The 26,072-nt window shown below is 47.1% G+C and overlaps 1 protein-coding gene across 3 annotated transcripts in view; it reads right to left on the reverse strand.

Annotated features, from left to right (window-relative positions):
* Positions 1–26,072, reverse strand: part of DOP1B (DOP1 leucine zipper like protein B) — a 112,896-nt gene that overhangs the window by 44,446 nt on the left and 42,378 nt on the right. For all 3 annotated transcript variants that reach the window (XR_003610916.2, XM_028113968.2, XM_028113961.2), the window contains exons 5-15: positions 21,859–22,048; positions 19,087–19,185; positions 18,645–18,768; positions 16,670–16,779; positions 16,289–16,403; positions 12,520–12,640; positions 10,161–10,280; positions 7,829–7,931; positions 6,610–6,801; positions 3,244–3,928; positions 465–736 (exon numbers count right to left, since the gene is read on the reverse strand). Coding sequence is in view for 2 of the 3 variants with exons in the window: in XM_028113968.2 (XP_027969769.2) it covers positions 465–736; positions 3,244–3,928; positions 6,610–6,801; positions 7,829–7,931; positions 10,161–10,280; positions 12,520–12,640; positions 16,289–16,403; positions 16,670–16,779; positions 18,645–18,768; positions 19,087–19,185; positions 21,859–22,048 (2,131 nt within the window). In the remaining variant the exon portion in view is untranslated. The remainder of the gene's footprint in view (positions 1–464; positions 737–3,243; positions 3,929–6,609; positions 6,802–7,828; positions 7,932–10,160; positions 10,281–12,519; positions 12,641–16,288; positions 16,404–16,669; positions 16,780–18,644; positions 18,769–19,086; positions 19,186–21,858; positions 22,049–26,072) is intronic.

The following is a 26,072-nucleotide window of genomic DNA, read 5'->3' on the forward strand; positions in this document are numbered from 1 at the left end:
GTTTTTGCAATTAAATAAGCCCTATCATATGTAGCTTTAAGCGATTTTACTTTGTCTCCTCAAAGAGGGACGCAACACCTGCTCACCATCTTCAGCAATCATCTTTCCGAAGTTTGCCAAGTACTAAGTTTTCCTTGAGGTTAACTAGCTTCAAAGCCTTTAACCTTATAAATTAGGGCACAGTCTCTTCTTCTGCATATTCAGATAACTTAACAATCCTTACATGTGAAGTCCGGTCAGCCTAAAACCGAGCACAAATATTTACCGAATTCTTGCTGCAGAGCCAGAAACTGTGCCACAGCCTGGGACAGGGGGCTAGGCAAGGCAGGCACAGGTCTCAAACAACCCTCTGGGGCTGTCACGAGAGCCGCCATATACCGACCACAGTGACTACCACCTCGCGGACTACTTTAAACAGATGGTTGGGAAGGGGGTCTCACCCACCTCCTCCTAGTGGGAAATACCTGATAGAAGTCTGTCTTCTCCGCAATGACTTTCAATATTCCTGGACCAATGGGAGGAACTGTCACCATCTGCAGCTTGCCGAAAAATGGGTTGTGTCCAGAGCTTTTATAGCGTTTCATCTTGTCTTCGATGACAATGGCTAGGGACTGGGAATGGTTGATCACCTCTAGCAGGGTGGAGATGGCCACGTTCTGGAGGAAGCAGTCAGTCACACAGCAGCTAACGGTCATGAGGGATCTCAGCCACGACGGAAAACTGCAATCGCCGGCTCCTGCAAGGAAGCCAGTTAGACAGACAAAACCACGTGAAGATGGCTCGCAAAGTGCAGATTCCAAGACACCCTGAGAGCCACACGTCAGGTGGTCAGCAGTGTGATAATAACCTTCTGGTGGTGACATGATTATCAGTCATCATTCGGGGCCAGGGACGAAGGAGACTGAGTCTGCTTTTAGAAGCTGGTCAGGTTATTCGAATTCTAAAAATGTCAATCTCAGGACTTCGAGATGACCCAGAGTGTCTATCTTTTATTTAAAAAAATTTATTTTTAGGGCGCCTGGGTGGCTCAGTTGGTTAAGCGACTGCCTTCAGCTCAGGTCACGATCCTGGAGTCCTGGGATCGAGTCCCCGCATCGGGCTCCCTGCTCAGCGGGGAGTCTGCTTCTCCCTCTGACCTTCCTCCCTCTCATGCTCTCTCTCTACCATTCTCTCTCTCAATAAAAAAAAAAAAATCTTTAAAAAAATTATTTTTATCTTTTTTAAAGATTTTATTTATTTTTTGACAGAGAGAGACACAGCGAGAGAGGGAACACAAGCAGGGGAAGTGGGAGAGGGAGAAGCAGGCTTCCTGCCGAGCAGGGAGCCCGATGCAGGGCTCGATCCCAGGACTCTGGGATCATGACCTGAGCCGAAGGCAGACGCTTAACGACTGAGCCACCCAGGCGCCCCTTATTTTTAAAATTTACATATAGAACTCATGTTACAAATTTCTTTTAAATTTACATATAGTAAATCCACATTTGTGGGTGTAGAGTTCAAAATGTTTTTCCAAGGCTCTCTTGATGGTGGGACACACGGCATTAGCTTTAAAAGAGGCCTAAAATTGGGGCGCCTGGGTGGCTCAGATGGTTAAGCGTCTGCCTTCAGCTCAAGTCATGATCCCAGGGTCCTGGGATCCAGCCCCACATTGGACTCCCCACTCAGCAGGGAGCCTGCCTCTCCCTCGCCCTCTGTCCCTCCCCCCCCACTCATGCTCTGTCTCAAATGAATAAATAAAATCTTAAAAAAAAAAAAAAAAAGAGGCCCAAAATAAACTGTGGACTTGAATTCTAAGTGCTGAGCCTCCAAGTACAGCGTCATCTGCAGCTGACGAGCCAAGAGACAAACTACACAGGAAATTTACTGTAATGTCTACAAAAGGGGACAGCTTGGTCCTGTGTTCCCACCAACTTAATCACTTCTTTCTTGTTTTCCACCTTCCTCTCTTTTTTCTTTAAAGTGTTCACTGCCTGCTAAGGACTGAATTGTGTCTGCCCCAAATCCATATGTTGAAGCCCCAAAGCCTAATGTGATGGCATTCAGAGGTGGGGCCCTCATGATGGGATTAGCACCCCTATAATAAGACACCAGTGAGACCCCCCCATCCCCCCAGGATGTGAGCACCCTGTGAGAAGGTGGTCATCTATAACCAAGGGGAGAGCTCTCATCAGAAACTGATGATGCTGGCACCCTGATCTCAAACTTCTAGCCTTCAGAGCTCTGAGAAAGACATTTCTGTTGCTTGAGCCACTCAATCTGTGGTATTCTGTTATGGCAGCCTGAGCTTCTAAGACACTGCCTGTTATGGGTTGAACTGTGTCCCCCCAACTCCCCAAAATTCTTATGTTGCAGTCATAAGTCCCTTTAGGACCTGAGAATGTGACCTTATTTGGAAATAGGGTTGGGCACCTGGGTGGCTCAGTTGGTTAGGCGACTGCCTTCGGCTCAGGTCATGATCCTGGAGTCCCGGGATCGAGTCCCGCATCAGGCTCCCTGCTCAGCGGGGAGTCTGCTTCTCCCTCTGACCCTCTTCCCTCTCGTGCTCTCTATTCTCATTCTCTCTCTCTCAAACAAATAAATAAAATTGTAAAAAAAAAAAAAAGATTTAAAAAAAAAAAAAGGAAATAGGGTCGATGCAGATGTAATGAGTTCAAACAAGGTCATATTGGAGTGGGCCCCTAATCCAATATAACTGGTGTCCTCATAAAAAGGAAACTGAACACAGGACGTATACACATACACAGGGGGAATCCACGCAAAGACTGGAGTTATGATGTCATGAGCCAAGGAAACACCAGAAGCTAGGGGCGAGGCTAGAACACATCCTTCTGAACCTTCAAAGGGAGAACAGCCCTGCCAATATGCTGATCTCAGACTTCTGCCTCCAGAACTGTGAGGCAGTACATTTTTGTTGTTTAAGTCACTTAGTTTGTGGTACTTCGTTACGGCAATCTTAGCAAACGAACACAAATCCTTAACAACCGGTCTGATGAACTACTCTATTTCCTGATTATCATGAAGCACCTTTCATGTTCCAGACCTCTTAATGGGCTGTTGCGGGACACCTCAAGTTTAAAAATACGGTCCCAGCCTCACCAATCTGCCATCTTCAAGAAGCAAGTCAAAAGCACACACCACAAACGACAAAAGCGCACGTGGCAGAGGGGGGTTTGGCTCGTCTGTAAACACCAGCTACGTGACAGGACTCCTCAGGGCGGACCCCGGGGCGGGCAGCCCTCTCACCGGGAAGCTGGAAGAGCGTTTCGCAGAGCCGCTCTGTCTCCTGCTCGGACAGGTAGACAGGGAAGGTGGCGCAGTCCAGCAGCAGGCGGCAGGCGGCAGCGAAGGCTTCCCGGCAGCCCTCTCCAGAGCTGCCCAGCTCAATGACCACCTGTTCCACAGCCCAGTCCCCCTCCTTTTTTCGGCCAGGGCTCCTGGGCAGAGGCGATGGCAACTCTGCACTTTTTGTCTTAAATGGAGACCCTCGAGCTGTGAACAAGTCTGAGAGCATCTGCTTAAACTGGGGCACGCTGATGGGCTTCGCGTCCGACAGGTTCTTCCTGTTGGAGTCACTGCCCGCCGAGCTCGGCGGCCCACCCTCGTCCCTCTGGCCCGCGGGCTCCTCACACTGGCTCTCTTCTCTGGACCCCGTCAGCCGCACTCCAAAAATGTTCTTGTGGGCAAAGTTGGCAATCAGCTCCTGGATGCAAACAAACGTCCTCTGCATACTCCCACCCTTCTTCCAAACATCATCTTTTTCAGGAGAAACCCTGGGGACCCTCCAGCGCTCCGAGAGCTCTGGCGACGAGGCGCTGAGCCCGATCCCGCTGTCTTCAGATTTAAGGGGAGGAAACGAAGCATCTTCATCAGCCGGAATCACTGCCTTTGTGTCTATAATCATTTCACTGTTTTCACCTTTTACTGGACTCTGCAAAAAAAAAAAAAAAAAAGATGGAAATTTGTGTTGTACCCATCTCGTGAGGCCAAGGAATTCAAGTATCAGCTGAATCGGGCAAACCATGAATAGGTACTTCCTGTTTTTCGAAATCCTTATTCTCTACACCAAGAGAACCCCTGTGTAAAAGTGTATAATAAAATGAGGAAGGCACAGCACAGGGAAGGACCGGGAGCAAGTCTGAAGAGGAGGCTGCTGGGACCCCATGCTCTCTGGGCAGGCGGGTTTTGAGCCCACTTTGTATTATTTATTTAGGTTCAAGGTTCAAAAACGTTATTTAAAAACAGTTTCTGACATGGGGCACCTGGGTGGCTCAGTTGGTTAAGTGACTGCCTTCAGCTCAGGTCATGGTCCCAGGGTCCTGGGATCGAGCCCCGCATCGGGCTCCCTGCTCGGCGGGAAGCCTGCTTCTCCCTCTCCCACTCCCCCTGCTTGTGTTCCTCTCTCTTGCTGTCTCTCTCTGTCAATTAAATAAATAAAATCTTTAAAAAAACAAAATAAAAAAAATAAAAAGTTTCTGACATATTTAAATTAAAAAAACTGAACGAGGACATTGGGCTGAGGGTAAGATAAAGGCATGAAGAAATGACATGAGAGCAGAAAGCCAGAATAAAGTGCTTACCCATGTGTGTATAGTACCCGCCCACCCATCCACGTGCCCACCCTCTGTGTGCACACACGTGCACTCCATAGTTTTTTCAAAGGGATGACACTGCAACCTATAATCAGCCAACCTCTCCTCTTACACTGCTAATGTAGATAATATTCCATTAAATTTAAAACATTTCAGCATTTAAACCACTGTGCTCTATAGGAAACACTGAAATAGTACACACTTTGTGAAACACTGATAATTATATTTGAAGACACAGGCTTATGAAACTTTGAATCTTCAATCATTTAAGGGACTTTTTAAAATTAGCTATAATAGCTAGAAGAACAATAAAAGGACTAACTTTGGAAGGGAAATTAACAGTCTGTGAGTAAGTCTGCACCCTGAGCGCTGGGAGCAGCTCCCTTTGTGGAGTGCCTGCTGCCCAGTCGGCTTGCGCTCCCGCCACAGCTGCACTGAATGGGTGTCAAGGGCAGAGTTTTCAAAGCCTTGAGCAAAGTAAAAAATAAAAATAATCCAACAACTGCAGGCCTTGAACTGCTTGGGGAACTCTGTTACCATCTTCTGGGAGGACCGTTTGGCAACATCCTTGCCAATTTAGAAGGAGCATGCATCTCTCCCAGTTTACAAAGAAATGGGTTTGACTGCAAGGAGAGCGATTGATCCTTCAGAGAAACCTGCAACCACAAACTAGCTGTGCAAGGATGCTTAGTGCAGCGCTGTTGGTAATAGTGAAAAACCAGAAATCACCTAAATGCCCTTGACAGGGGAAGAGAGAAGACAGGGTAAAGCCGCACCTAGACTATCCCATAGAAGCCACACGAGAGGAAGCTATCTCTACATAAACCAGTATAGAACGAGGTCCCCAGAACACTGTTTGAGAACCAAAGCAAGTCAGAGAACAGTGTATGTTATGGTTGAACTGTGTCCCCCTCAAAAGATGAAGCAGTCCTACCCCCGATACTTGTAAATGTGACCTTATTTGGAAATAGGCTCTTTGCAGATGGTCTGGTTAAAATGAGCTCATTAGGGTGGGCCCCAATCCAACGTGACTGACGTCCTTACGAAAAGGAAATCTGGACACAGACAGGGTGGGGATGAAGACAGAGCAGGGTGACGAGTCTACAGCAGAGGGACACCAGAGACAGCCCGCACCACCAGAGCTGGAACAGAGGATGGAGCAGACTCGCCCCCTCCCCACTCAGAGAAAACCAACCCTGCCCACACTGGGACCTCGGGTTTCTGACCTCCAGAACCGTGAGACAATAACGTCCTCTTATTTAAGTCAGTCACTGGTATAAATGAATATCTCACTTTTGTGTTTATTTTCATTTTTTAAATTTTATTTATTTATTTGAGAGAGAGAGCGCGAGCGAGCACGAGCAGGGTGAGGGGCAGAGGGAGAAGCAGGCTCCCCATGGAGCAGGGAACCTGATGCGGGACTCGATCCCGGGACTCTGGGATAGTGACCTGAGCCAAAGGCAGATGCTCAACGGACTGAGCCACCCAGGCGCCCTCAATTATGTGTTTAAAACATAAGCCTGGGTGGCTCAGTCGTTGGGCGTCTGCCTTCGGCTCGGGTCATGATCCCGGGGTCCTGGGATCGAGCCCCGCATGGAGCTACCTGCTCAGCAGGAGGCCTGCTTTTCCCTCTCCCACTCCCTCTGCTTGGGTTCCCTGTCTCTGTCAAATAAATAAATAAATAAAAATCTTTAAAAAAAAATAAAAATAAAAATAAAGAAGTAAAAAGACACCAACATCACACAAATACAAACACACACATAACAAGGTCTGGACCGTGAGCTGAATTGAACCAGTAACTGTCGGAGGAAGTGGCGGGGGTGCGCAAAGGGAAGGGGGGTGGTCAGCTTCCACGCTAAAAGCTCTTGGGAAGTGTTTGAGGATTTTAGCAGCATATTTTAGATATTACCTTTATATCCTCTGATCTTTACTCCTACCCTGACCAACCCTAATTACTTCCCGCTCCCAGGAAGGTATAAGCCCAGCCCAGAGAACCCCGTCAGCTCCCCGGGGGGCATACCGTGCTTCCACTTGCGGGCTCCATGTCCAGGTAGGAAGGTGGCATCTGGACCTTACTGAGCACTTTGAAACATGTCTTCAAGGCATGCGTCAGCTCGGGTAAGCTTAACACCTCCATCTCCTCAGCCAGAGGCTGCACCAGACAGCCCAGGACCTGAGGGAGGTACTGGGTTTGCACCTCGGAGTAAAGTTCCTGTGGAAAACAGAAATGAGTTAACTAACAGGTTTCCAATTTCTGGTCAGAAAAAAAAAAATGCACCTCAAAATGGCGCCTTAAAAAAGTCAATTTTTTAAAGATTTTATTTATTTATGAGATATGAGAGAGAGAAAGAGCGAGAACGAGCAGGGGGAGGAGCAGAAGGACAAACAGACTCCCCACTAAGCAGGGAGCCCAACGTGGGGCTCGATCCCAGGACCCTGAGATCGTGACCTGAGCCAAAGTCAGACACTCAATGGACTGAGCCACCCGGGTGCCCTGAAAAGTCAATTTTTTTAGAGCCTGAATAAGTTTCGTGTTCATTCCCAAATCAGAAAACAAAATACTTCTTTTTAATCTAGACAAATCAATGGACATTCTTCTTCTCTTTTCAAGTGTCTTTTTACCTTTTTTATGGTTTTTTTCCTAAAGATTTATTTAAGAGAGAGAGAGAGAGCACATGTGCGAGCAAGAGTGCATGAGCAGAGGGAAAAGGGCAGGGGGAGAGAATCTTAAACAGGCTCCACACTCAGCACAGAGCCCCATGTGAGGCTTGATCTCAGAGCCCTGAGATCAAGAGTCAGACGCTCAACCGACTGAGCCACCCAGGTGCCCCTCAAGTGTCTTTACTTTTCTTAATAGAAGATCATTGCCATGTTTATTTCTATATTAAGGAAACTAGTTTCCTTTAAGAAAATTAGCCAACAGCACAGTTTTACCTAGAAATACATTTACTCTCACTCCTAAACAACTGAAGTGCAGGGTGATGCTAGTTCACCTCTGGTTGACATAACTTTGGCTCAGGCCAGTTACAACTGGCTCAAAGTTTTATAACCTCTTTTAAATAAGACATAAAAGACATAAGAGATTACATTCAGCTACATCTTTCATGCCACAACACTGAAAGCGCTGTGCATTTATGCACACCCACTTTTCAGGAAGGCGAGGGTTATCAGGCCAAGGACACAAACCAGAACATAAACAAGCACGCGTGGAGCCGCCTCTTCCTGGCAAGGGGCCTTACCAAGGGGATAACATCCAGAAGGAACACCAGGAGGGTGCAGAGCTCTGACACCGTTGGGGGAGGGCTGATGTTCTTCCCAACAGTGTAACTCCGCTTTGCCGGTCTACATAAGTCACAGGAAAGAAAACCAAATCCTGTAATACCTTCACGCATTTCTTATGATGTCCAATCAAGTTACTCTATTTCAAACATAATGAAAGGCAGCCCTGTTGTTCTAATAAATAAGTAAGCTTTAGTGACTAAAACTATCAGACACAGAGAAGTGTCAGTCTGTCTTGAAGTTGCTTGTCTCCAAAACAGGTTCACTCAGACTTGAACTTCATCTGTTCAGACGAGGGTGGACCCATGCCCAGGTGGGATGCCACACCCAGGGGATCTGGAGCTCTATCGACAGGAGCAAATGCTAGGTCCCCCCACCTCAAACCAATGGCATGTTCCAAGGGAAGCTGCCTGGCTAGAGAAGACACGGGCTGAACAGCAGTCCCACCTGCTGTAGGAGCAACCTGAGATGGCTCCTCTTGCACGACACCCATGAGCTCATCCACACGAGCTGCTTAGTTTCTCCAGCTTCCATAGAGAAGCGAAACTTCACCAGTCAGCTCTATGGGGAGCTGCTTATATTAAAATGTAACACTTCTTTTTAAATAAGCAGGCAACTGGTTTAATAGGTAAGTTAAAAAACATATACATGTTGGTTCTCAAAACAGAGGAACTTTGGATTCATCTCCAATCACAGGACAACTCAACCTGAATTAATTGTCTTCCCTGCAAATTAGCACTTAGTTATCTTGGAGTCTGAGGAAGAGAAGGCCTCTCTTGAGCTGTGTACACTAACCTAGCAACCGTTCTCCCAGTCTGCTCTAAGGGAACCCCGCAGAGGTCTGTGAAGAGACAGAACAAAGTACTATTGCAACAAGGAAAAAATGGAAACTGGTGTTTCAGCTGGATGTACAGACAGATCTCAAGAGGATTGTTAGCCAACCCCCAAAACAGCACACTGCAGAAAGTTATATAAAACTTGATACCCCTTGTGTAAAACTTGAACAGACACACTAGACTATGTCATCTCTGGAAACACATGTTACAAAAGCACAGACAACATCATGGGCAGGACAGTATGAAAGGAGAAGGTGCTGGAAGGTGGGAGTTAGTTCTATCTGGGTAGCAACATTTAATTCCTTTTTAAAAAAATCTGAAAAACAATGGCCAAGTGTATAATTTCATTAATAAGTGCATGTGTGTCTGGCATTATTTCTTATTCTTTCTTACATTTGAAATATTCCATAGTTTATTATTTTTTTTTTAAAAAAAGGAAAGCACACCTTGTAACTCTGAAATGGAAATAGGCTGACCAAAATATACTCTAGCTTCAGTATAACATGGCCTTGCTGCCGCCCATGGGCCCAGCTACAGTTAATGGATTCATCACAGATTTGAATGCCCACCGGGACCTGGCTCTAGGGGACACGGGTGAGCACGGTGGGAACGGCTGGGAGGTCAGGCATTCCTGGGTTCCTGTTTTGGCTGGCCGCTGCTAATTTCCTGGGCAATACCACACAAGGGACCTCCCATCTCTGGGCTCTGGCTTTCTTATGTGATCCAAGTGCCTACTTCTCTTTGGGATGTCCTGAGGAGCTAATGAGTACGCCAGAGGAGAGCCCACAGCAAACAGTAAGTAAAGCTTCTACTGAGTTGCTAGGTAGGGGAAGAACAGTGACAGCAAGGAAGCCTAACCGTGTGACTCAGGACAAGACAGGGTCTGAGAGATTACACTATCCCTCCTACTGTGGGGAGAGGGGCCTGGGAGAGGCTCTCAGGGAAACACGTGGGTCCCCAGAGCATGCCACTGTCCATGACGGCGAGGTGGTACAAGCCACTGACCAGATGAACGGTGACATAAAGCTGATTAGGGCAGCTTAAGACATTAATGCCTTTATCTGACCAGTGATAAAAAATTTCAGTAAGAATTTTAGAAGACTGATGATTTTAAAACCACTCGCTCTAGTCACAGAACCAAAGAACTCAGCCCCTTTAAACAAATGAGCCTCTAGGAGCGCTGTGTGAAGGAGATATATTTGGTCACTGCAACTAGAAAATGCAGAGGGTTTTCTTGAGTTAGAATTAATAAATAAAAAAGCTCCAGAGTTATGGGGCAGAGATTACCTCAACCTTCTTAATGGCAACGTTTTTATTCTACTACAATTTAAAGGGAATTCTTTTCCATCCTGTGCTCAGCAGAGACCACCCAACCTGAGCCACAGTAAGCAGCTATGAAAACATGAAAGCTTCCACTCCTTCCTAAACATTCCATAATCCTGAACTGGATACTTACCTAAAGCAGTCCTCAAAACACCTGGTCATATAGTCCCAGAGAAAGTCTGTGCTGAGGGAAGTGATCAGCAAATTCACTGTTTTAACAATCTCAGAGGCATTTCTGTTTTCTTTTATTGAACTGTAAAGGAAGGTGGATGCTCATGAATAGATCTATGAGAAACCCTCTATCATGAGAACACGTGTCTGAAAAACTGTAATTCGTGTATTTATTTCTAGAGAGACGGACAAATCCCAACAAAGATAAAAATGTTACTGGTCTGATATAGGGAGGAGTTTGCATGACGCCATCCTTAACAGTATTTGTATTGACACATCCTCCCAGAAATAAGTGTAAGAGCTAATGTGAAAAGAATCTGGTGTAGAAAACCAGTTTTAGTCCGGCTGTGAGTCCTTAGATACCCTGTTGGTGAAATAACATGGTACACCCATCTGGGCATGAAATTTGGCTAAAATTTAAATGTGCGTCTTCTGTGACTCAGGAAATTTATTCTAGGGATTTCTCCTACAGAAGTCCTTGTATAGGCACACAAGGATGTATGCATGTGGATACCACTGCAACGTCATATAAAAATACTGAAAAAGTAGAAGCCACCTAACAGCCAATCAATAGGGGATTGGTCAGTCAGGATTTATTTAAGTAAGTGATAAATCCTTACTGAGGAACCTAAGGCAACGTTATGTTCCATTGCAGAAGACGGGAGAGCTACTCACAACTTGCATTTAAAAAAAAAACAGGCAACTAAATAGCTAATGCAATTCCAACTTTATATATTATTTTTAAAAAATATTTTATTTATTTATTTGACAGAGAGAGACACAGCGAGAGAGGGAACACAAGCAGGGGGAGTGGGAGAGGGAGAAGCAGGCTTCCCGCGGAGCAGGGAGCCTGATGCAGGGCTCGATCCCAGGACCCTGAGATCATGACCTGAGCCAAAGGCAGACGCTTCACACACTCAGCCACCTAGTCGCCCCTAAATATGATTTTTTAAAAGATTTATTTATTTATTTGACAGAGAGCATGTGCGTGAGCGTGAGCTGGGGGAGGGGCAGAGGAAGAGAATCTCAAGCAAACTCCCCACTGACTCTGGAGCCCAACACAGGGCTTGATCCCATGACCCTGAGATCATGACCTGAGCCGAAATCAAGAGCTGGACGCTTAACCAACTCAGCCACCTAGGCTCCCCTCTAATTCCATCTTTAAAAAATATATACATTTTTTGTATGCATTCAAAGTCTGGAAAGAAATGAAAATGTTTTCTCTCAAGGGCGGTGGGATTGTGGGTGATATCTTTTTTCTTGATACCTTCAAATATCAGTATATTCCACAAAGAGCATGTATTACTTTCATATTCAGAAAAGTAGTAATTCTGGGAGAAAGAACAAACATTCTGGGAGAAAAAAAGCAAACATTCAGAATTCTTGGTACATTTACAATTAAGAAGCCAGAGAAATCTTCAAATAGATTTATATTTTCAATATACCCAATGCCAATTCGGGCAGAAGGAAATTACATCAAGAATAAAGTAAAAAGGAAGAGACTATTATCTTAAAAGGAACAAAGGCAACGGGCGCCTGGGTGGCTCAGTCGGTTAAGCGTCTGCCTTCCGCTCAGGTCATGATCCTGGGGTCCTGGGATCGAGCCCCATGTGGGACTCCCTGCTCCTCGGGGAGCCTGCTTCTCCCTCAACTCTTCCTCCCCGCCCCACCACCGATCTCTCTAACAAACAAAATATGAAAATCCTGGGATCGAGCCCCACATCGGGCTCCCTGCTCCTTGGGAGACTGCTTCTCCTTCTGCCTCTCTGTCTCTCATGAATAAATAAATAAAATCTTTAAAAAAAAAATAACAAGAACAAAACCCAGGGTTGAGAGATAACTACATGCCCCAAGGCAACATGTCTGCTGTGTCCTGAACGCCACCTGCTCTGCTTCGGGGTCCTGCAGCACATGTCCTCAGGATGCCCCTGGCGGGCTCTCCCCTCTACCACTGGACCCTGGCTCCACGTCCTGACCCGCCCCCTGCCCCCGCCGTCCTCCCTGTAAGTCACCGCATGGGCACACCAGATCCAGCTGCCCTTCAACGGCTTTCACACCTGCTCAGTAAATATGGTTTGTACAGCCTGGGCTGGGCAGAGACCAGCTCAAATGCCTTTGAAACTCTTCACAGTATGCAACAGGAAACAGGCCATTCGTGGTGACTGACTTAAGAGCATCGGTTATTTTCATGAGTGGTGTGATCCCTTGCACGCCCGCTTTCTCTAGCACCACACAACTTCTAATAAACATAGGGAAATGAGACTCGTGCCATTAGAGAGGGGTAGGAAGCGCAAAGCTGGGGGCCAAACCCAAACCCATACCTTATTAGCGAGTTTCCACTCTGGGTATAGCTAAGTTTAAGATCGGAGCCGAGAGCGTCTCTGCAGTAAGAATAAAAGGCCCGGATGACTTCGAGAAACAAATTCCCAACCACTCGAGGCCCTGCAATTAAAAAGAAAATGGTCAGAGATGAATAATCCATATTTAAATCAATAAATGACATATGCGTGAAACAGAGTAACTATACACACAATTTTATTGCCTAAAATGCTCAGAAACTTTAGTTTGACAATGACAACTTTACTGGGGGAATAACATCCATTAAAATGGCCGATATTCTTTTTTTCTGGGTGGCTCAGTCATTAAGCGTCTGCCTTTGGCTTGGGTCATGATCCCAGGGTCCTGGGATCGAGCCCCACATCGGGCTCCCTGCTCCGCGGGGAAGCCTGCCTCTCCCTCTCCCACTCCCCCTGCTTGTGTTCCCTCTCTCGCTGTGACTCTGTCAAATAAATAAATAAAATCTTAAAAAAAAAAATGGCCAATATTTTTGTAGCACTTACCATGTGCTGGATACTGTTCTAAATATTTTGTATCTGTTACCTTATTTACTCCTTAAGTAGCCATATGACCAGGTATTACGTTGTTGTACTGACTACAGAGAAGGGGACAGGGACCGAGAGGTGAAGGAACTACTCCAGGCCAGACTCTGTCTGGGGGAGCCAAGACGCATGCTCAGTGTCCATAAGTGTGTATAAACTGCTTGGCCAGAGACACTACTCAGCATAAATACCAATGGAATAGGGCAATTTTCCTGCTTTACATTCTTTTAAAAACTTTTTTACATTTTTATTTTTTTTCAAGATTTATTTATTCATTTTAGAGAGAGAGTGAGCGAGCGGGGAGTGGGAGGGACACAGAGAGAAACCCAAGCAGACTCTACACCGAGTACGAGCCCAACGTGGGGCTCAATCTCATGACCCTGGGATTGCAACCTGAGCCAAAACCAAGAGTCAGACACTTCACCAACTGCCCCACCCTGGCGCCCCTATTTTCTATTTTATTTTTTTAAGTAATCTCTACACCCAGCATGGGGCTCGAACTCATGACTCAGATCAAGAGTCGCATGCTCCACTGACTGAGCCAGCCAGTTGCCCCTCTAAATTCTTTTAATCATGAGCTAGAACCCCACAAAAGAAATACCACCACTAATAAGCAAAGCTTACTAAATGGCACAAAAGAATATAACCAGCTGCAGGTTAGGGAAGCATTCCTGCCGATTAGGCAGGTGGAAGGCAACTAGATATTTCCGCTCTACACACAGCAACCATCAGGCAGGGAAGGGACTGACTTCTCACCCATGTACACAAACGGATGAAAACAGGATCGATTCAGAGGAAATGAAAGCTCTGTCAATATATCTGTGTTAAAAAGCAAAGATGGATCCAATCTTTTATGCTTCCTTTTCATAAAAACAGAGGATGTGCCTCTGAGAAAACTTTTTCCACGATAAGGCCCACATACATTTTATCTATTGTATAAGAGAGCTGAATGCTTTTTACAAATGAAGGCAAGTTTGTTGCCATGATTGAAGGAGAAAACGAGGCAGTGGGTGAAGCCTGGTAGCAAAAGAATGACCGCGCTGGGCCTTCCAGCTCTACTTCTGTGTGATCCACTCCTCTGCCTCTCAAGTACATCCTCCCTGGGGACAGATAGAAATTTTAGACTTAGAAATTAACAGACAGAAAACTTAGACTGTTAGATCAGGCAGAAGCCTGCCATTCACCCCCTTCTGGAAACGACAGGGCGGCGGTGGGGGGAGCTCAAGCTGACAGCAACATTTCACTTGGCTCACCCAGGTGCAGGGTCGAGACCTAAAACACCCATCCTCCAAAATGTGGTTACGTTTTTGCTCTGGATATTTCCCCAAGTTATGCAGGAAGCTCCCCATACACTTACATAGCTCACTTCATTTTTTAGCCAAAATCATGATTTTTCTGAGCTGCAGTCACTCGAAAGAGGAAAATCTAATGGAGCCATCACTGGTTGAGGTAGCAGGGGAGGGGAAGGATGGGGGGAAGGGCACAGGGCAGCTTCAGATGGCACTTAAGGCCGAGCTTGGAGGGACAAATGCTTCACGCTTTGACTTTGGTTAAGAGCAGTTAGAGCGTACATGTCATGGGATACAAGGTCATCTGTGTTACATGACTGAGCATCTCGGGTATGGTGGGTCTGCGTGCAATCAGGTAAGCAGCTGTGTCCTGTCAGCTTAGGCTCTAGAGTCAAACCGACCACGCTTTAATCTCAGCTCCTGGGCAGAGATTTGCCAGCGTAGCAAATCACTTACTCTTACTCAACCTTAGTCTTTCCATCTGTAAGATGGGAACAGTGAGAAAACCCACTTCAGGGTTGTTGGAGGCAAGGAGGTACGTATGGAAACGTACATTAGACGACATGTACAAATCACTTCACACAAAAAAACTGCTCAAAAAATGTCAGCTGTTATTATTAACAACAGTAAAAACACATGAGGACCTCAGAGTGTCCCTTCCATACAACTTGACTGGATGCCTTTTTTCCCCTTTGCATCCCTAGAGCCGAGCATCGTCCCTGCCACACAGCAAATGCTCCATGTGTGCCCCTGAGTGAATAAATGAAGGGTCTCCATCCTCCACTCTAAGACCAGAGGGAGAAGGGACCTCAAAAATGCACTCGATTCTTGTTCTCTGCAAACAGCTACCAGGCAGTGTGCAAATCCTGAGCGCTCAGATGATACCATCAAACTTGAAATCCCAGGGCGCCTGGGTAGCTCAGTCGGTTAAGCATCTGCCTTCAGCTCAGGTCATGATCCGGGGGTCCTGGGATAGAGCCCCACGTTGTCGGGCTCCCTACTCAGCGGGGAGTCTGCTTCTTCCTCTCCCTCTGCCCCTCCCCCCACCCGTGCTCTCCTGCTCTCTCAAATAAATAAAATCTTTAAAAACAAAAAACAATAATTAACAAAAAACCCCTCGAAATCCCGGAGAAGATGAGGACCCCATTATGGTGTTCAAGTGACTGGATGTTAAGATCTTTTTTTTTTTTTTAAAGATTTTATTTATTTATTTGAGAGAGAGAGAGAGAGCACAAGCAGAGGGAGAGGGAGAAGCAGGCTCCCTGTTGAGCAAGGAGCCCAATGTGGGGCTCAATCCCAGGACCCCAGGATCATGACCTGAGCCAAAGGCAGATGCCTGACTGAGCCACCCAGGTGCCTTGGATATTAAGATCTTACTGTGAATGGATATCAGAGCAATTTCCATTCTTTAAGCAAGGGAGAGAAGGTCATTTTTTTAGCTGATGCTCACAGGACCACAGTGTGTAACAGGGGAACCTTTAGGAACCGGAGTCTAGTTCAACCTGGTTCATTTGGCAGAGGAACGGACTGAAGCCCACAAGGCGGAAGTGGCTTGCCCCAGGTCACAAGGCAAAAAGATGGAGGAGGGTCTCCTACCCCAACCCCTTGAAAATAAAATCAAAGCTCATTTGAAGCCTGATATTTGACTGAAGAAACATTCTCACAAAGTACGGTATGTGCTCTGTAGGTGCATACACAGGTGTGCACAAGAGGAGCTCAAAGGTATTTTTCTAATGAAAATGTTCAGAATATTGTGCAAAACTTTTAAGTGGTGCCTAGATATGATAACTGAACACATGACTAAAGTACTTCAAGATTTGGAAACTCCAATGACGGAATTACATTCAAAATAACGTGTTGATTGTGTCTCACACAGGCCATCCACAGTGGGCCCATGATGGCGACCGCACTTTGCACATTACCTATTTCCGGCTTGTCAAGCAGACTGACGAGGACGCGGAACGGCTTCAGGTACGCGTGGTGACGTTCCTCTACATCGGCATCTGAGAACTTCTGGTGCAGTATTTCAGCTAGACCCTGTGTTTTTTTTTTTTTTTTTTAAAAGCCACAGATCAGGATACTGTACATAGCACAGTTTGACATTATTAGTTGTTCTACTTGTAAATACGCTGGGACAGAGAGAAAACCAGTCACACAGCACAGAATAAGCACACAGAAGGTTTCCCCACTGTGGATCCAGGGCATGGCCCGTGTCTGCTTTGAGGTCCTGCCCATCAATCCACTGAGGAATCATGATCAGGAATGTTCTGATTGGGATCTACTTTCCAGAAAGGCTCCTTTACCTCAACTAAAAGATCCTTGGAATATTTTTCAAAAAAATACGAGGACTGGTCTTCGTAAGAATTTGAGAGTTCAGATTCTGGCACAATGGTATTTCCTTTAATATCTGAACCTATAAAAGAACAAGGACCATGAGCTGTTAACAAGATCTACAGTTTTAAGGTGCATAATATTGTACAAAGGTCTCATGCTCCAGCATTTTTAAAAATAGAATTCCTCCAACAGAAAACCAAATTCCAATCTGGCAAGACTAAGTCACATTTTCTTCTGACAAAAATGTGGTGTACTAAGGATTCCACCTCAATAGGCATCAATTTAGTCTGTCCTGAGAATTCACCCTCAGTGTCTTTGACAAGTCTGATTACAAGGATCTAACGGAATGAGGATCAGTTTTAAAAACCAGTGTTTGTATGGCAGTATGTGAAATCAAGCTGTTCTCATCTATATGCCCTTATTTTGAGCCCTGGGTAAGTCTGTGAGGTCTTCGGGACAAGGGGAGGCAACTCATGGTACAAGGAGAGAGCGTGGACTCTGGGGCCGAGGCTAACAGGTCGGACCCAGCACTGAACTTGGATCCTGGGTCCTCTCTATACACAGCAAGTCAAGGCCAACTAGGACGGAGCTGAGCGTTTAGCAAAATCATCCTTTTGATAAAAATGCTTAAAGAGCCTGTAAATATTCTTCTATTCTTCATAAGCTTCCATACAATGGGTTCTGAAAGTTCGATAGCCAGGGAGAAGAGAGGAAAGAAAGGGCTCAGAGAACTTCCTGACTTGGGTGTGAGAAGACCTCTATGTTGAGGGTTATAAAAGCGGTGAAGCAGGGGCGCCTGGGTGGCTCAGTCGTTAAGCGTCTGCCTTCGGCTCAGGTCATGATCTCAGGGTCCTGGGATCGAGCCCCACGTTGGGCTCCCTGCTCGGCGGGAAGCCTGCTTCTCCCTCTCCCACTCCCCCTGCTTGTGTTCCCTCTCTCGCTGCGTCTCTCTCTGTCAAATAAATAAACAAAATCTTAAAAAAAAAAAAAAAAAAGCGGTGAAGCAGAGGAGCAGTGAGACTACTCTGCGTGGATGCGTCATGGTGGACGCATGTCCTTACACATCTGTCTACACCCACAGAAAGCACACCAGCCAAGAGCAAGCCCTGATGGAAACCATGGAGTCTGGGTGATGACATGCCAGCGCTGGTTCATCGACTGGGACAAATGTGCCACCCTGGTGGGGGGAGGGGCGCCTGGGGGAAGCTGGGAACTCTTTCCACCTTCCTCTTAGTTTTGATGTGAACCTAAAACTGCTCTAAAAAAAAAAAAAGAGTCTTAAAAAAAAAAAAAAGCTATGGAATCCTTTCACGGTTGCTTGGTATACCGCTTCTGCTCAGGTACACGAATGTGGGGATTTATAAAATTCAGAAAGCGCTAGCCTCCTAGCCCGACTCTTGTGCCTGTGAAGCCTTCCAACCAACAGTCAGGGGCTCCTACAAGTTTACAGGCTGTCTGCAGAAACACAAGCCTGGGTTCTTAAGCTCTCCCCTTAAGTTACCCAAATGTCTTACAAAACTGTCAATGCCACAGACATTCCCATCCATCCCAAACCATCTTTTACACAAACTCCGTAACATTTGTGGGTCTTCTCTCACACCCCCAAACCGATGAGACTTCTTTATAGCAACAAGCTTCTACTTGAATAAGGTTTAGCTACAATTTTTTTGTGGTATTTCAAGCTTCTTAAAATGGAGTTCAATATTCAATATTCAATAAATATCCCACTTATTTATGTCCCTGTTTTTAAATGTAATACCTGCAACATAACCAAAGCTACAGTGTAGCAGAACTCAACTGACTGGGCCATATTCAGTCAGCATGCTAACTTTCCATATCTCATAATTCAGAAACGTATCACAAAGATTGAAACTTGTTCCAAAAATCAGCACTAAAAGGTTTCACGTTAACTTTGACTTTCACTTGTTGGATACTGCTCAGTACCTAGTAACCACGCATAAAGTCTTCTGTTCAGAGACATGTCTCTCCTCAGTAGGGTCTGGGTGGCTGCTGACAGGATCTGCACGATTTCAGATCTGAGCAGGGGAATGGCTCTCTCACTGGAATCCTATTGGAGGACAAAGAACACTTTACTGCAAAGGGATGATGAAGTAGATTATTGGCTTTCTGACCCGAGGCCCCTCCTACCAGTCTACAAAGCTTTATCTTAAAAAGGTCATTCTCAAAAGGAGTTGGTTCTCCACAATGCCCACAGACAGAAGCCATTCAGTTTTTGCTATGGAAACGTCATCCTCACAAAAAGGCACAAGGATCTTTAATTGGCTGAAAGCAAACTGGGATCTGCCAACTGCCTGAGGTCTATCCCACCTGCCCCACGTCCTCAGGAAATACCAGTGACTTCCCTGGAAGAACACAAGTGACTTACCAGACAGGTATAAAATGGAAAGAAGAACAGAACAATTTCCAGGTTATTTCTTTGCACCAGGACATTTGAGTCCAACAGTGAGGCACACAGAGACTTTACCTGTGAATGGTAAAACAGCATGAACATTTCACTCCCAAGACATTTGGCAGCATTTGCAGGCTATTGTTTACAGTCATAAAAATGAAACTAACTTTTCCTGGGAATCTTGAAACCACTGTGCGAAATCATGTGGAACAGATCAGTAAGGTGTAAATGTGGGAAATGTGGGTTCTAGCCCTAGAAGCTGGGGGGCAGGGTGTGTTGGAGGAGGTCATCGACAAGACGTGACCTGGCTGACCTGTGGAGCTGGAGATGCCTCACCTCCCTGGTCCTGGAATGTGCATTCTGCTTGCCCCCCCTGCTCCAGAGGTCCCCGAGGGACACAGCCTTGAGACAGATGTGGCTTTGAAAACACCCACGCAGTATATGTGATTGAGCCCAGTTAAGGCCTCTACATAAACTTTTAAGATTTGGCAGGTGGGTACTGTATTGTATGGATGGAGGCTTCTGGGATTTGTCCTGCAAAACCAACCACCCTGACCTGCACGTACGCAGGCAGGTTAAGGAATGTTGTGTGTGAGACTCGTGCCGCATAGGTGACCTCAGGAGCTGGTTAGTGGACATTAGCTGACCTCCAGGTCAGAACTGGCCCTTTTGGTCTGGATGCCAAGAGTTATGAAATTTGCCTTGCATCCCCTCCTGCTCCAGGTTGGGCTGGCCCCCCCGGAATGGAATCCGGGCGAGGAGGCGAGCACACCCAGTCCAGGCTCCTTGAAGATATAAAGACATGATAAAATAAGAATGCAGTTCGCACCAAACTGAACATAGGTGAATAACTGTTTAACTTCAGACCTCATCATATGCTCTATAAATACGGCCTTATGGGGATAGTCAGTCTCAGCTGAGGGGAGGACGCTCCGCCCAGGCCTCTCCATCGGGACTCCAGCCTGGCTGTCTCCACGGGGTTTCCCCAGCTAGTGAGGTTGGATGTTGTAAGTACCCGATTTGATGGAACTCTGTCTTATTCTCCTTTACTGCTTACTATTGCCCTCATCTATACACAGATTTCCCTTTTCTTGTTTTGATTAGATTTTTATAATATCAAAAAAGTGTTTTTTCCCCTTCAAAACTGAGAGTACGGCTGCTGTGAATCTTTTCTTCAGAACAGACGCGGAGATCTACTGGACCTGTGGCCACCCAAGACAAGCCAAGTAAGTTCCCTTGCTTATTAAACTGTCCACCTACCAATCTGGAGTGGCTTGCCTCTCTCTTTGGTCTCTCCCTGCCCACTGCATACACGGGCCAGTTTCGGGTGACACCCAGAAGCTCCCAAGGAGGCTGTTAACTAACAGTGTGACATCGAAGAATCGGTCAGCTGCAGCCCTCGCATGTTCCATCTGAGAGCTCGAGAGGCTTGGACCAGAGGGTCAGGTTCTAAGACCTCAAATTCTATGATCCTAGAAAGGAATGCCTTTAGGTTCCAATAGGGACTTCTGGCTAACCTAAAACTCCAAAGACATTCCATTAAATGGACTCCAAACCAAGTCAATACATATTTTGTGTGTCTTTTCCAAATACAGATACATGTGATACAGAAGAGCCATAAGAGAAATGCTAATAAAAAGCTACGAGACTTTAGAAGAGGGGAGGGAGAGATCACTCAACTGGGGAAAACAACCCAAGTCTGTGGGGAGGCTGAGCTGGAAGGACAGCGGGGATGTGCATGGAGGTCATCAAGAAGGGATGGGGAGTGAGTGCAAGGCGCCAGGAGGTGGCATCACAGACCTACAGGCCAGGCTGGGCAGTCCATTTGGGAGTGCAGAAGGCCTGAAGGGAGGGCAAGGCATTGGTGGGTTGGGAGTGGACTTACAATACTCTTGAGTTTGGACTTTATCTGTAGGCAAGAGGAATCCAGATATATTTCAAGCTAAGCAAAGCTATGTTTTAGCAAAGCAAAGAGCTAAGAGCGATCAAAAAAGCCTGGATGGGCAGAGGATGGGATGGGGAGGAGCCAGTTGGAAGATTACGGCAAGGTCCAAGCAAGCATCAGAAACTGAAGGAAGCAGTGAAAATGGAGACACACAAGGCTGTTAGGGTTTACCACCAGGTGGCGACAGACTGCAGGCCATCAGACACACAAGCGGCAAGTTTGGGGAGAAGGGAAAGATCCGGGAGGGTCATGAGGAGACAGCCTCGCCAGGGAAGGAAGCAGCCCTCCGACGGGCCTGGGGGTGGATATCCGAAGAACTCTGGCAATCTTGGCTTGAGAGCAGCCAGAGGAGAGGACGACGGCAGGGGCAGGACTGAGAGACGGAGACCGGAGGAGGAGGGAGCCTGGGGGGGGGGGCAGTGAGACACAGGCCGGGGAGGAAGCAAGGTTCTAGCTAAAGCAGGAGACTCTACGAGGCCCCTGGAGCGCTGCTTACAGCCAACCGTACCACTGAAGTCTGGGGGCGCCTCCAGCAGGGCCCTCTTTAGGGGCAGATATGTACCTGAATATGTAAATCCTTAATGCATATGTGAAAGACCACCACCACCGTCCTGGGTTTCATCCTGCGCACTGACGCCTCCTGTCTTGCTCTTAAGCAGAGCGCACACACTCTGACGTCCAGGACACCTCCATTTCCCTGCTGCTCACACCAATGTCCCTTTGCAGCCCCAGCTGACAACCCGTGCACGAGGAAGCCGGCCCCGCCTGCCCCGCTCTGCCCCCCTGATGAGCAAAGCACCCACCGTGAGATGGTAATCCGTCCCCAGCATGTACTTCTGCTCCTTGCCCGGGCAGTCCCTGCTGATGTGGCCCACCACAAAGAGCGAGGCGGGAAGGCGGATGGCCGGGCTCACCAGGACGCTCCCCCAAAGGGCAGCGTAAAACACCTCTCTACCGACCACCAGGGACAGTCTCAGGAGCAGAGCGTCTGTCCTGTGGACAAGAGATACGGACTGTAAGGGCTCGGTCCCAGCAGCCACCGCTTGCTTGACCTCTTCCCCCCTGCCCCCATGGAACCCCATTTCCTCATCCTCCTGAGTGGCGGCCATCTCTTGCCTTTATGTTCTGTCCACCTGCCAGTGGTCACTGAAATGGAGTTTGCTAAGACAAACATGTCCCCAAGATGTACGGCCTCTTGGCCAATAGGAAGTGTCTGACTGGTTGTGTCTGTGGATCTGCAGGAAGGGCCATTCCACCGCCACAAAGGGACGAGCGGATCAGCCTCAAGAGATGGTGCAACTGACTGGAGACTTAAGAAATGATAAAGATCCCCCCACTTGAGCACAGTCAGGGGACATCTGACTTTAGAAACAATGGGGATAAAATTTGCTGGGGCCTCCCACTCGACACAAATTCCACAAAGCCTGTCACTCTGCCCACTCTGCCCGGGCTTCCACAAAGCGCGCCCGTATGTTGACTTCCGCTCTGGAACGTTCTCCTGCTGATGCCTGACATTTCTTTGTCCCTTATCTCTATCTGGGTCTCTCTCCCCTGACACGCCATCAGCAACTTCATGTCCGTCCTTTAAGAGAAGCAGTGTCATCAGCAGGTCTGGGTTTGTTTTTTCCATGGATACTGACCAAGGCCAGGCCCCCCGCCTCTGCTCCGTGGCCTGTGTGCAGCTGACTAGGGCACCTGCCCTGTCAACAATGGAAACAGCTTTGGTAGGCCGATGAGAGCAGCTGTTGATAAAACAGCAGAATCAAATTCCCACAGGGGGATTTCACTGAATGAGTGGACGGACTCAAAATCCAAAGGCATTCCACCCCTCGCGTCTCCTATTTGCAAAGAAGACACACAAACATCACAGAAGGAGCAGCCCAGTGTGATGCAGTGGGCTACCCAGCTTCCTGGAGTCAGGCCTCTGTTGTCCAAATCCCGTGTCTGCTTCCTGGCAGTGGTCCCTAGGACGAATGTACATGTTAGCTGTCAGCTAGGAGATACAGAAGAGAGAGGGAGAGATGTTCTGAGCAGGACTGGAGAGTCTCGTGTAAAACCCCGCATGGACGAACAGAGTCAGCGCTCGGGCCCCACTGCCTGCCATGACCACCGGGTCTGCGTCCTTAGCATCCGGATGATCACCGGCCACACAGGTTGCGCTCAAAACCATTGTGAAATGAATGCCACTCCTTCCCTTTTATTACGACTCAAATCGTCTTCAGCTTACTTTTCAATAATCAGTTCAGGGTATACAAAGACTTTTCATACAAAAATTTATCTACTACCATTTTTTTTTTTTTTAAGATTTGAGAAAGAGAGAGAGAGAGTGCATGCATGCACATGAAGGGGGAGGGGCAGAGGAAGAGAGAGAGAATCTCAAGCAGACTCCCCACTGAGTGAGGTGCCCAACACAGGGCTCGATCCCACGACCCTGAGATCATGACCTGAGCCAAAATAAGGAGTCAGATGCTTATCCGACTAAGCCACCCAGGTGCCCCTCCTACCTTTTTATATTAATAGTGAATTTTGTTCTTTTTAAAGCTAGTCTGAACTCTTTTGTCTCATAAAATATGTGAATTTTACCGTGCAAATGATGCACAGTATCATCTTTATAGAAAAACAAAACTGAAGAGGTATGAGTAACAGCCAAATGTTTAGGAAAAGCATACAAAAGGGTTTACTGGCTAAAGATACCAACTGATCTCCTATTGAGGCTGAGCAAACAAATACGGCTTATCTTGCCCAGCTCTGAAAATAGCGCAGCAAAGGCCCCAATTTGAGGCAGAAGCATGGTGCAGCAGGTGGGGCAGATGGGTCACTGTCCCCTGGGCAGACAGGATGTCCCTGAGCTAGGCAGATTCCTACAGTAGGAGATTAATTGAGAAAGCCCCTGGGAGTGCTCCCCTCTCCCCAGGATCTCCCTCAGGGGAAGACTGACGCTTAGATAAAACCCATGGCAAACACTGCAGTGTATACACACTGATACCACATTCCCCTTCGCTCAGAACAGTGTATTCCCAAAGTCAGTTGCACAGAACACTGGCCACGAGCTGGTCCACAGACAAGAAATCTGGGTAATGCCACCTCAGCTATCTCTTCTTCAATATTCAGAGTGCACCAGCTAGTTTTCTTTATTAAAGAAATGCAGCTTAAGTCTCATTTTATCCTAAAAAAATAGACATTAAAAAAGTAAACGATGCCATGGCTCACAAAACGGTGATTATGACAAGCCTTGGCTACGGAAAGCACAGCGAAGAGCAAGATAACTGGGTTAAGAGGCAAGTAACTCTCTACTAAATAAGAATCACTCCCATCATCTCAGATGTGAAATTCCAAAATTAGCACACACATTTGAGAGTCTTTTCTATTAGAAATCGAATCTTTTCTATTTAGAATCTTTTCGAATCTTTTCTATTTAGAATCAACCAGCAACCTCCAAACCCTTCCTACTTCCATCCCTCCTGCCTCACCCTGGCTGGCGCGCTCATGCCTCCTGTGAACACCAGCTCACTCGCATGACACCAACACTCTCTCCTCTATTCGATGGACAGCAAGTGACACAGACTGCTTGCCATGAACCCGAAGCCTTTCCCAACTTTGGCCGTGTAGCCACTTGCCTAGTGGACGGTCCTGGAAAGCCAGGCTATCACAAGAGCAAAGAGCTTGGGGCGTGAGCATCTGAAGGAGCACAACAGTGACAACAGCGACCTGTACCACCACAGGTCAGGTCCATGTCCAGAGGGGTAAAAAAAATTCTAGAACCAGCAGAGCTCACCGTGGTGCCTGGAATCAACCAAAAGAAAGGTCAATAAATATGTTTCCAGGCGCCTGGGTGGCTCAGTCAGTTAAGCGTCCAACTCTTGATTCTAGCTCAGCTCATGATCTCATGGCTCATGGGATTGAGCCTCGAGTTGGGCTCCATGCTCAGCGGGGAGTCTGCTTGAGATTCTCTCTCTCCCTCTTCCTTTGCCCCTCCCCCTACTCACTTGCACGCTCTCTCTAAAATAAATAATCTTAAAAAAATATATATATATATATGTTTCAACTACTATTTAAATGGGGCTCTCTCAACCCTGACATGATGGACTTTGGGCCAGATAAGCCTTCGTCACAGGGACAATCATGTCACTGCAGGATGTTTAGCGCTAGACGCCAGTAGCACCCTCTCTACCCTGTGGTAACAGCCGAAAGAATGATGCCAAACGTCCCTGGGGGATACGAATCAGCCCAGCTGAGAACCGCGGACTCACATTTCTGCTTGCTTACAGACCTCTGCGAATAGTCACCTTTCCCCCAAATCCTCAGAAGAGGAGTCTGGAACTTTCTCCACACTACTTCTGCTTTCTCAGTGCAGCAAAACGCAGTTGTGAAGCTACTTCATGGGCACTTGAAAGAAGAAAATCTGGCCAGGAGTAATTTGCAGGCACACGAGGATTAGAAAGCCAGGGTGAAGCATTAGTCCTAACACTGGCCAGAGTTTCATGGACAAGCACAAGCCAGGAACAGTCTGCGCCCCCAGGGAACTTGTGAGTCACCCGGCCTGCAGCGGTCCCAGCCTAACTTAGCCCTCTGTGTTTGCTGCCAACAGGGACATCAGGACCCTCCCCTTCACCCCCCACCCCTCCCTTTCCTGTTCCTGCACAGTGTTTGCTGGGGGTGTCTGCCTCGGCTCCTGAGCACTTAGGGGAAGAAAGAGTTGCCAACTTCTCTCAAACTGACATGGATACAGAGACCAAAGACTCTGGTGCAGTCATCCCAATTACTGTGCCCATACACACCCACTCAGATTCTAGAACTCTCGACCAGCATCCACCTCGGAGAGCTGATAACGAATGGCTTTGGGGTGCTGCCGACACTGGGCCTGGTTTTCTCTCATGGCTCCATCTACTCAGTGATTCATGCAGCTCTACTCAGCTCTTGGTTCGATGTCAAGAAATCACACCCAAAAAATCCATGTTAAGCAACTTTAGCAAATGTTCAAATGAACCCTCACTGATCAGCTAAGACAACGCACAAA

This window comes from Eumetopias jubatus, unplaced genomic scaffold (genome assembly GCF_037043125.1).
Source record: "Eumetopias jubatus isolate StellerSeaLion01/CBP00866 unplaced genomic scaffold, mEumJub1_p1.0 scaffold_1, whole genome shotgun sequence".
NCBI lineage: Eukaryota > Metazoa > Chordata > Mammalia > Carnivora > Otariidae > Eumetopias > Eumetopias jubatus.